The sequence below is a fragment of the Engystomops pustulosus genome, chromosome 2, assembly GCF_040894005.1.
Source record: "Engystomops pustulosus chromosome 2, aEngPut4.maternal, whole genome shotgun sequence".
Classification (NCBI taxonomy): domain Eukaryota; kingdom Metazoa; phylum Chordata; class Amphibia; order Anura; family Leptodactylidae; genus Engystomops; species Engystomops pustulosus.
In genome coordinates this window covers 47,906,849-47,919,380 of record NC_092412.1, presented here as the reverse complement: position 1 = coordinate 47,919,380, position 12,532 = coordinate 47,906,849, and the positions used below count along the sequence as shown (strand labels likewise).

At 41.4% G+C, this 12,532-nt stretch overlaps 1 protein-coding gene across 3 annotated transcripts in view; it reads right to left on the bottom strand.

The window, feature by feature from the left end:
• The window catches only part of PHF11 (PHD finger protein 11), an 86,675-nt gene that overhangs the window by 40,546 nt on the left and 33,597 nt on the right, over positions 1 to 12,532 (bottom strand). The window contains exon 19 of one of the 3 annotated variants that reach the window (XM_072134493.1): positions 8,865 to 11,984. The exons of the other annotated variants lie outside the window; for them this stretch is intronic. Within the exon in view, the coding sequence (XP_071990594.1) occupies positions 11,546 to 11,984 (439 nt within the window). The 3' untranslated portion in view covers positions 8,865 to 11,545. Of the gene's footprint in view, positions 1 to 8,864; positions 11,985 to 12,532 lie in introns of those variants that run through there. 3 annotated transcript variants of the gene reach the window in all.

Below are 12,532 nucleotides of genomic sequence, written 5' to 3'. Positions count from 1 at the left end.
AATTAAGCTTACAATATACTGTAAATATAAGGGGGCTCATTCACATGGCCGTCTGCGGGGACGTACATGCGGCTGCAAATTTGGGTACATACAGTAGGTACGATACTGATCCGGGCAGCATACCGCAAAAAGATAGAGCATGCTCTATCTTTCGGCGTGTGTGCGGCCGTGTGCCGCTATTCTCTATGGAGGGAGGAGGGGCCACCTCCTCCTCCTCTCCAGCACACGGCGGTATGCCCGCACGGCATACCGCGTGTGAATGTACCCTTAGTGTCTCTCAGTTTCCTGTAGTATGTTCCTTTTCTTGTCTTGTATTTTATGTTAGTTGTTCTTTTGCCTTAATAAATGCGTTTTGAATTGTCGTATCGCCAATTCATTTTCCCCTAATTTTGCACCTAAATTGTCGCAAATTATTCCCCTATGGAGTAGATCTCATTTGGGACCAAAAAGGAAGTTAGATTGAGAAAAGTTGTAATAGAATAGTTCTAACTTAATTTTTGCCCAAAAAAGTACCGTATATACTGGAGTATAAGCCAAGTTTTTCAGCACAATTTTTGTAGTACTCACCTCCGACTCTGTCCCCAGGGGTGAGCGCCAGAGGTGAGTACTAGGTTTAGTACTTGCTGGACATTTCCTTATAGGAGGGCTCTGCTGGACATTTCCTTATAGGAGGGCTCTGCTGGACATTTCCTTATAGGAGGGCTCTGCTGGACATTTCCTTATAGGAGGGCTCTGCTGGACATTTCCTTATAGGAGGGCTCCGCTGGATATTTCCTTAAAGGAGGGCTCTGCTAGACATTTTTTAAAGGAAGGCTCTGCTGGACCTTTTATTGATAAGGGGAGGCTTCTACTGGAAATTTTATTAGAGAGTAGTTGCTGCATTTCTCACCCTATGCTTATACGTGAGTCAATACGATTTCTCAGTTTTTTGTGACAAAAATAGGTACCTTGGCTTAAAAAAATTCAGGCTTTGCCTTTTTTATTATAATGTATAGGAAATGGAGCTTGCACATTAAGATTGACACTAACCCTATTTAAAAATATGGCGTCTTATAGAAAATGATAAAGTACTTACTTGAGGCTATTTTAATGGAAAGATGATGAAACTTTACCTTTTAAAACTCTGCTAAAGTATTTTTTTAATGTCGCATTCAGTGTCAGATAAGGCGCAGACTTTTGCTTGCACCCAAAAAAGTTGCAAAATAGAGACAAATCTGTTAACTGCTCCAATAACTTCCACAAAAAAGGGCCAAAATGAGAGAAAAAAAATTATGATTCTGATTAGTTCCAATTCTAAACTTGTTACATAAAAACACAAAAGATTACCACACCTACCATAGATACTTGACTAGAAGCTGAGTTTTTCAGCATAAAAAAGTGCTAAAAAACCCTAACTTGGCTTATAGTCAAGAAAAAAAGTGGACTCACCTTCCGACTCCAACCCCCCTAGCAGGTCTTCTTCTATACAGCGATGCTCTGGCATCCATCCATCGCAGGCATTGTGACGTCGGCCGCTCGCTAATATTCTTATATGTACGCCGTCATGGTACCAGTGATGGATGTCGCGGTGACACGGAGCCAATGCTGGATCCGCAGTGTATTGAAGAGGACCTGCCGGGGGGCGTCGGAGGGTGAGTACACTTTTTTTTTTCCTACAGGCATTATATTGGGGGCAGGGGCTGCCAAGGCCATCTACTGGAGGGGGCTGCCAGGCCATCTACTGGAGGGGGCTGCCAGGCTATATACTACAGGGGGCTGCCAGGCTATATACTACAGGGGACTGCCAGGCTATATACTACAGGGGGCTGCCAGGCTATATGCTACGGGGGGCAGGCTTTATACTACAGGGGGCTGGCAGGCTTTATACTACAGGGGCCTGGCAGGCTTTATACTACAGGGGCCTGGCAGGCTATATACTACAGGGGGCTGGCAGACTATATACTACAGGGGCTGGCAGGCTATATACTACAGGGGGCTGGCAGACTATATACTACAGGGGGCTGGCAGGCTATATACTACAGGGGCTGACAGGCTATATACTACAGGGGCTGACAGGCTATATACTGGGGGGGGGGGGGGCTGTGACCAATGCATTTCCCACCCTTGGCTTATACTCGAGTAAATAGTTTTTCCACCTTTTAGTGTTAAAATTAGGGGTCTAGGCTTATACTCAAGTATATACAGTATATAGTACCAGATCCCACATTGATATAACTCTAATTAGGGTGCTGTAGAACTATGGTACCCACCCCAGTATCTGCACAGTATAATAAATACCCCTCATATTGCTGATTATTTTATTAAACATGGCAAATATCAAAGTACCTGTGACGCTTCGGCTGTGCGGTCTTTATGAAACACTGGAAAGAATCCAGAGAATATAATGAAGTATCAATGTTATCAAACAAATTATGAAAATATATTTAATGACAATAATCAAACATTTCAGGAAGATGGATATCTTGTTCACAGCCAGTTCCTGGAAATTACAAAGAAGTTCTGCTACCAACATCATAGATCCACTGAGCAGGATCGGAACCTATCACAGCCGTATACGGACTATGATGCTACAGTGCTACGAGACTTTGTGATGACAATGTGATGATGAGACAACCAATCATCTATGTAGTCTCCTTACTAACCGTGAAGTCCCCCTCCCAAAAGTAGTTTGTATATAATGTTATGTATTGGTAATAAAGCACAGAACTACTTCCTTCCTTTGGTCGGTACCACATCCTGCAAAGGAAGATTTCTATACCATACTTAAATTTTGGTGTGATTGCTTTAAACTCACTCAGCAACTTATGGAAACTACTAGAATACCTGAGGTCATGTAAGAAAGGGGGACCTGACATGGGGCCTTAATAAATGTTCATTTGCTCTAATTGGTATGTGGGATTTTTTTTTTAAAGTCCCAGAAAAGTTTCAATGCATAAAAAGTTCCAGCACTTACACCAGCAGGGGCTGGGAGTAACTATGAGACCACGAATCTGGCTTTGCACCCCGTTGCACTAGCAGTAGTTCTATGTTTACGCCAGGTTAATGAAGTGGCGGAAATCTCCCTGTGAGACTTTTTAGCAGTGAAAACTCCCAAAAACCTCAATGCAACTTTTTTACGACAAAAAGAGCCCAGCAACACCAATGATAAATAACCCTAACAGAATGGATACCGTTACTGTATCAAAGCTATGTCACATGACTTAGAGGTACTTCTATGCATCTTTACAAAATCATTATCTACTGAATACAAAGTAGCAAAGATAACTTATACTTCTTATATGAAGGTACAGCAAATAATCTAAGTTTCCAGTATCAAATAATAAGTAGTAATCCAGGCCTATGGGACCCTGGAACAATGATACAAGCACTACATGTGTGGCCATTGACCAGTATAGGTATATCCTCACTACTTTTAGAAACACGCTGTATTCCAGCCCCCCACAGTGTGTTTCTAAAAGCAGACGGCGCTCATACACCGGACACCAAGCTCCTGTCAGGGGCTGGCCACCTATTTCTTGTCCTTATTGCCCTTAAAGTATCCGGTATTTGTATACATATATAGCTTACACTATGTAACTGAATGAACTTTTTATTGTTACATACCTATCTTTAATATCATCTTAGTCTCTAGTATGGTTTTATTGAATGATTATGTAGCCCACACCATAGGTTACTATTGCACCTAGTGTTCCCCCATAGATAACTTTGGAGCCCCCACCAGGTATTTAAAGTCACCAGTGTGCCCCCCTTAGATGATTAAGCAGCCCCTTTCGTAGGTTATTGTAGAACCCTGTGTGTAAAGGATTATGTAGCCCCCAATAGGATCATTTTTATATACATACATAAATATATTATCAGACTCAACAGCATTCCAGGCCATCAGATGGTTAAATGTTAGGCAGATACATTTTTCTCCCTTGCCTACACTCATAGCTTTTTCCTCTCATGGGGCCCAGAACTGGAAGACACATGTCATGTGTCCTTTTCTGAGCCAACTGTTTTTAATTTTAATTAAGGGTTGTCGTATTTTCTGCAACATCAGACAGGTTCTGGAGATGGAATGGCCAGCTCTAAGGGGATAGAGGGGGCTTTGTCTTTTAACAGCATGGGGCACATTTACTTACCCGTCCTAAGATCATGCACTCAGCCGAGATTCACTAAAATCTAGTGCATGTAAGTGCTTGATCTTGCGGCACAATCTGAAAGTTATATCCCGCACTCAGTCCGAATCAGTTGGATCGTCCGAGGGACTACCCCCCGAATTCTGTCGCATGAAAGCCAGTGCATCTGTGCCACAATCCGATCACGTGCAACATAATCCCGTTAAATATTTTTCACAGCCGTGCAAAACCCAAAAACTTCGGAAAGTCCGCTGAAAGTGCGTCTGCGGACCCTTAGTAAATAAGCCCCCATGTGTGCAAGCTATGATGGCTACACACTCAATGTTAAATTTGTAGTACTAAGCCAGATAGTCCAAAATTACATAGTACAAAGTAGCATAAAATGTCCAGGTTTTAAACCAACTTCAATGATCAATGGCTTAACTATAGGTAGAAAATATATGCAATAATTGTGTTTAACCCATTCACTACGGCCTTACAGCTATAAACACTAATTGTATATACCCCTTGCAGATAGCATGTTTATAGAGGTCACATAGATAGTAGGCCACTGCAAACATTTATATGTTCTGAATGGTGGCACCTAGAAACATATCACATGTAGAAAATATCAGCATTGTGTTTCTCAAAGTGCCTTTATTGTGCAACAGTACTAAAATTTATAAAAGGTAATATAATTCTGGTATAATTTTAATCACACGGACCTACAAAATAAAGGTAGGGGTACTATACAATAAACCGCATGGCAAAAGAAACATCACTTATATTAAGATCTGCTGTATTTACAACCCCCAACATTAAAGTTAATCATAGTATCATAGTATCATAGTATCATAGTATATAAGGCTGGAAGGAGACGCAAGTCCATCAAGTCCAACCTTCAAGAATTAAATAAATGTTTTATCCCCATAACCCGTGATATTTTTTCTCTCCAGAAAGTCATCCAGGCCTCTCTTGAACATGTACATAGAGTCGGCCATAACAACCTCCTGTGGCAGAGAGTTCCATAGTCTCACTGCTCTTACAGTAAAGAACCTTTGTCTATGGTGATGGTAGAAAAGCCTCTCCTCTAGGCGTAGAGGATGCCCCCTTGTCCTGGTCACAGGCCTAGGTATAAAAAGATCTTTGGAGAGATCCTTGTACTGTCCGTTCAGGTATTTGTACATTGTAATGAGGTCTCCCCTCAGTCGTCTTTTTTCTAAACTGAATAATCCCAAATTTTGTAATCTGTCATTGTATTCTAGTCCCCCCATTCCCCTTATAATCCTGGTTGCTCTCCTCTGCACCCGTTCCAGCTCTACTATATCCTTTTTATATACTGGTGCCCAAAACTGTACACAATATTCCATGTGTGGTCTGACTAGGGATTTGTATAAGGGCAGAACTATGTCTTTATCATGAGAATCTATTCCTCTCTTGATACATCCCATTATTTTATTTGCTTTAGCAGCAGCCGCCTGGCTCTGGTCACTAAAATTAAGTTTACCATCCACCAATACGCCCAAGTCCTTTTCAGCTTCAGTTTTACTAAGTAATTGACCGTTTAGAACATAATTATACTTTTTGTTTCCATGGCCCAAGTGCATAACTTTACATTTATCTACATTAAACCTCATCAACCATTTCTCTGCCCATCCCTCAAGCTTCCACAAATCCCTCTGTAATGCTAAACTATCGACCTCAGTATTTATTACTTTACACAGCTTAGTATCATCTGCAAATATTGAAACTTGAATGTGTAAACCCACTACAAGGTCATTAATAAAAATATTAAAAAGAAGTGGCCCCAATACTGACCCCTGTGGCACTCCACTGGTAACATCAACCCAATCTGAGAATGTGCCATTAATGACCACCCTCTGTTTTCTATCACTAAGCCAATTACTTACCCAGATACACAGATTTTCTCCTATTCCCAGCAGTCTCATTTTATATACCAACCTTTTATGTGGCACGGTGTCAAATGCCTTTGAAAAGTCCAGATATACAACATCCACAGCGTCCCCCAGATCCAGTCTTGAACTTACCACCTCGTAGAAACCAATCAGATTAGTCTGACAGGACCGATCTCTCATAAACCCATGCTGACGCTGGGTTATAAGGTTGTGCACAGTGAGATACTCCAGGATAGCATCTCTAATAAACCCCTCAAATATTTTCCCCACCACAGCAGTTAGACTTACGGGTCTGTAGTTTCCAGGATCGCTATTTGATCCTTTTTTGTATATTGGTACCACATTTGCCATGCGCCATTCCTGTGGAACATAACCAGTCCTCAGTGAATCTTCAAATATTAAAAATAACGGTCTGTCTATCACCGTACATAATTCATGCAGAACCCGGGGGTGTATGCCATCTGGCCCAGGTGATTTATCTATCTTAGTGGTTGCGAGGCGGCGCCGTACCTCTTCCTGGGTTAAACTGTTGACATTATAAAAAGAATTTACATTATTCCTCATTGTGTCTTCCACCAGGGGATTTTCCTGGGTAAAGACAGTTGAGAAGGCGACATTCAGTAGATTGGCCCTTTCCTCATCTCCTTCCACCATGACCCCCATGTTATTTCTAAGGGGACCCACACTCTCTGTTTTTAGTTTCTTATCATTTATATACTTGAAAAATAATTTGGGATTATTTTTGCTCTCCCTGGCAATATTTCTTTCAGTCTCTATTTTTGCGGCCTTTATCTGTTTTTTACAGGATTTATTTTTCTCTCTATAATCCTGTAATGCCTCATCGCTACCTTCACGTTTTAGCACCTTAAACGCTTTATCTTTCTCGCTTATTGCTTTCCTTACAAGACTAGTTAGCCACATAGGGTTTTTCTTGTTCCTTTTATGCTTTTTCCCACAAGGTATGTGTTTCTCACAGGACTTTTTCAGAATATATGAGAAAAAGTCCCATTTTTGGGGGGGGCTTTTGTCTTTGAGAGCATTATCCCAGTCTATGCCTTTTAGGTCTTCCCTTAGTTGATGAAAATTTGCCCTCCTGAAGTTTAGAGTGTTGGTTGCCCCTTCACTAACGTGCTTAGTAAAGCGTAATACAAAATCAATGATATTATGATCACTATATCCCAGGTTCCCCCCAACCTGTAGTTTTGATACCCTATCAGGTCTGTTGGTAAGGATAAGGTCCAGCACTGCCCCCCCTCTTGTTGGCTCCAGGACTAGTTGCGACAGGTAATTGTCTTTTGTTGTTGACAAGAACCTGCTACCTTTGAAGGACCTGCAGGTTTCTGCCCCCCAGTCAATATCTGGGTAATTGAAGTCCCCCATGATAAGTACTTCACCATGCTTTGAAGCCGCATCCATTTCACTTATCAGCATTTCCTCTGCTGCCTCCATTATATTTGGAGCCTTATAACAAACCCCTAGTAATATTTTATTTTTATTTTTCCCTCCTCTTATCTCCACCCATAGGGACTCCACATTTGCGTTACTGATGTCATCTCGCAAGACGGGCTTGAGGCAAGAATTCACATATAAACAAACCCCTCCCCCTTTTTTATTTATACGATCCTTTCTAAAAAGACTATAACCATCTATAGTAACAGCCCAGTCATAGCTACTGTCCAGCCATGTCTCGCTGATACCCACTATATCATATTTCCGTTCCAACATCAAGAGTTCCAGTTCCTCCATTTTGTTTGTGAGGCTTCTGGCATTTGTGTACATACACTTTATATGGTTTTCCCTGTCCGTATTCCTTTTGTCCTTATTCCCCAATCTCATTCCAGCCCCCCTTCCTCCCCCATGGACTATGGCTCTTCCCAGCTCTCTATGTACACCGTCTATTTGCCCTGCACAAGTGTAGTTGCCCTCCCCCCAGGTCTCTAGTTTAAACACTCCTCCAACCTTCTAGCCATTTTTTCCCCTAAAACAGCGGCCCCCTCCCCATTGAGGTGCAGCCCATCCCTACTGTAGAGCCTGTAGCCCACAGAAAAGTCAGCCCAGTTATCCATGAACCCAAACCCCTCCTTTCTACACCAACTTTTGAGCCACTTATTTACCTCCCTGATCTCCCGCTGCCTTTCTGGTGTGGCACGTGGTACAGGCAGTATTTCGGAGAAAATTACCTTTGAGGTCCTTGCCCTGAGCTTATGGCCTAAATCTCTGAAATCATTTTTAAGGACCTTCCACCTACCTGTTACTTTGTCATTAGTGCCAATGTGGACCATGACCGCTGGTTCCTCACCAGCCCCTCCCAGTAATCCATCAACCCGATCCGCAACATGCCGAACCCGAGCACCCGGCAAACAACACACTGTTCGGTATGCACGGTCTTTGTGACAGATTGCCCTGTGTGTTCCCCTAATAATCGAATCTCCCACTACCAGCACCTGTCTGACCTTGCCTCTGCTCCCATTACCCTTCTTACTGGAGCACACATTCCCCTGGTTGCTAGCGGCCACATCTTTCTGCAGCATTGCTACCCCAGAGCTGATATCCCCCTCATCCTCCAGCCTGGCAAACTTATTGGGGTGCACCAGATCAGGACTAGACTCTCTACAACTCTTCCCTCTACCCCGCCTTCTACATGTTACCCAACTAGCTGCCCCCTCACTCTGCACCTCCATACTTCCCTCCCCACACCCATCTTCCCCAGAGAGTTTGTGCTCCAGGAGCAGCAAACTTCGTTCCATATTATCAATTGCCCGCAGCCTTGAAACTTGCTCATTTAGATCCAGAATCTGGGCTTCCAGATGAGCAATTTTCACACACCCCACACAGCAGTATTCCCCCTCGAACGGCTGTTCAAGGGGGATTGTCTTAGCTTTATTAAACTTTATTTCTGTCTGACGTTGTACTAGAAAAACTGCAAACGGCTCGCACAGGTATTTATAGTATCTGCGCCAGTTTTGTGTTGCGGCTGCTCTGTGTCCGACAAGACAGAAAAATGAGCGCCTAAAGGGACGTGTTAGTGCCAAGTCAGAGTTTGTGTCACACATTTAAGGCGACTCAACAGAATTGTGTCACACACTGTATATTAACCCCTTACCGACTCATACTGTATTACTATGTCCTAAGCGGAGCCAGTGCCAGAAGCTGTCAACTTATATTACAGCTGCCATCCGCCTGTAACAGCCACGACTGAGGAGTCTTCTGATCGTGGGTGTTAATCCCTTACACGCCACGGTCACGCATGAATGCGACGAAAGGGGGGTCTGATCCTCCAATGGAAGCCTCGGGGTCCAAAGAGTGCCCTGTGCATGGACACATAGCACATTGTTATACATTTTTTAGCTCAATGAGAGCATGAACAGGCAATCAGAGGGTCTCTTGTTTTAGCCAAGGTGTAAAAAAAGAAAAGTTTTAAAACAATTAATACCTTGTTCTTCAATAAAAATAAATAAATACTGTAAATACATAAATCCCCTAAACACATCTAATAAAGTACAATCCGCACAAAAGTGACCAAAAAAAGTTATGTCCGCCAAAATGGTAAAACTGAAAAGAACACCACTTCACTTAAAAATAAGCCCTCAACTAGCAAAAAAAATAGAAAAGAGGTGATACTAAAACATATTAAACTGTCTCTATACAGATGATCCCCTACCTAAGGACACCCGACCTACAGACAACCCCAAGTTACAGACGGACATCTCTGCCCACTGTGACCTCTGGTGAAGCTCTCTGGATGTTACTTTAGTCCAAGGCTGCAAAGATCAGGTGTAAGGTGTCTGTGATGAAGTTTTATTGATAATCCTTACCCAAAAATTTAGAAAATACAATTGTCAGTGGAACAAAAAAAAAAATTTGTCTGGAGCTACAATTATAAAATATATCTGTTCTGTCTTGCATACAAATTCAACTTAAGAACAAAAATAAAGAACCGATCTTGTACGTATTAGTTTTTCTTCAGTGAAATTGTAAAAATATATAAAAAACTATATAAATAAGGTATCACCATAATGATAGTGATCGATAGAATAAAAGATAACATTATTATGATGGTACAAGAAAAAGCCAAAAAAAGCATTAAAAAAATGAGAAACCAGAATTGATGATTTTCTTTTCCTCCATACATTTTAAAATTGATAAAATCTCATCAATAAACATCAAACAACCCACTAAAATGAAGTATTTGTAAAGTGCATCTAATCTTGCAGATAAATAAGCCCTTATAAGTCCAAATTGCCCAAAAAATATAAAGATTGTATAGCTGTTAAAAAGTGACAATCCAAATCTGCTCTGAATGGCGCACCTTCTCTTCAATGCCCTGGCGTGTGCACATACAGCAGGTTACCACCACATATGGGGTATTGTTATACTTGGGAGATATTGGGATATTCGGTAAATGTTAGTTATCAAATTATTTTGCTATTATGATTATATGTCGGAAAAGTAGAGTTTTGAATATCCAGAATTTTCGCAAAATATCCATTTTTTTTCTTAAGTGAACCCAAAACATATCAAACAACTAACATGAACTGAAATGTAATGTATCACAAGGAAATGCTCTCAAAATCCCCGGAATATGTTATAGGGTTCCAAAGTTATAACCACTTATAGTGACACATGTCAGATTTGAAAAAGTGGGTCGCGTCCGAAAGGTGTAATAAGTCGTTAAGGGGTTAAAGGTGCACCTAAAAATAGATGGTGCACATTTCCAAAGCAGTGCGCCCCAGATAACTGTGCACCTGTATTCAATTATCTGCAGATTAGTAAGGCACACTGCATTTTGCCTCACTTTTGATAAATCTGGGCCAATATTTATAACCACCCACAATAAAGTTAATACATTATATGTGCCAAAACTATAACTTATCCCATACAGTTTCTTTAATAAAAGAGTATACAAGTTGCAGAGTAGTAATGTTATAAGAGGAATCATTTATTTTACCGTAATATATATACCCATCTACTACAATGTAGGCTTTTCAATAGACCGAGTATAGACGGAGTATAGTGTTTATCGGTTCCAAACTATAAAGTTCGGGTTCATGATGAGTTCCAGTCAGAAGTTTGGGTCCGTGTCCCGCACTGATTGCGGGTATTAAATGCCACCATTAAATCACGAGCACTGACGATTTAAATGGCACCACCCACACACAGTTGGGGTTTAAATGCCGCTGACGGTATTTAACAAGTTAACAACTGTTACCCAAACTTTATTGGGTCCAATAATCACTACAGTATGGGCCGTGTGTGAACCCATTGAAATAGATGTGTGCAGGAGGCCCAAGAGTGGGATATTTATTGCACTAGTGGATACCGACACTCATTGGGAACATTGATCTGATGCTGGTTTATATATGCCCCCTGGATTTTTACTAACCGCTGAGTCACATGGCTCGATTACACTATTCCAGTCGTGTATCCAGAAAGAAAAAGGAAAATAAAAATAGTAGGGAACCTGTTTTTTTTTTCTTTACAATAATGAAATAATATTAAAAACATTGTTAAAAAAATATTACAAGTGTATTAAACCGATGAGTCACAACCACTGTAGGACGTCGCCTGCTGAGATCTCTCCAATAAGTGCCGGAGGTTAGCTATTAAAATGTCTAGTTCAGGCAGGGCTGGGGGTGAACGAAATAAGTCTGCAGAAGCGAAGACGTATGACATGAATTTGGCTCGTCTGTCCTGTGGCAGGAGCCGACACTGGCCTGCAACTACACGGCCGAATGCATCAATATCATCCAGCTCTCCCGCTCCTCCATATTGAGAGCCTGACAGACTTTTACTCCTGCAGAAGGGACTGTGATGTGCTGTGTGCAGCGGTGAAGGCCCAGACTGGTGCCCTGGTGCCCAATCACACTGTACCGATCCTGGCGGCGCTGCCTCTTCCTGCAGTTCCTCATCTCTGTGTTCATCTAAATCCTCAGGGATCTCTGGTTGTTCAGATAAGTTTTCTTCAGTCCTAAAGGTAAAAAGAAGATTTTTTGGAAACTGACCGGTAATGCACTTTTTAATGTCAACTAAATATTTAATGGGTGTGTTAACCTGTTGGATATTGATATTGTATGCTGTATGTAGTACAAACTTAGTTGGTTATTATCGAATGGCTTAGTTTTTGCAGCTTTTACTTTGTGGACCAAATTACGCATCCCCTTTCTTCTTTTAGTCCGAACAATCATGGAGAAACCATATTTAGATTGTTTTTAATGATTTACCGGTAATGCCTTTAAAAAAAATCTTCAAAAAATGTCTTTGTATCTTGATATTTAGACACCTGTGAATTTTTATACTTTGGTGTATGGACCTGTGTAAGGTGTCATTTCTTGCAAACCCTGCTGACGTTTTCATGGATATCTTCATATTCAGATACCTGTTACTTTTTTTTTATACTTTGGGACCTGTACAATCTTTTGATGACTTTTTGTTCTCAACCGCAGCGTATGTCGTAGGTGAAATTCTGATTGCTACTTTATGCTTGTGGTGGCTTTAACTAAGCTACTAAGTTTATGC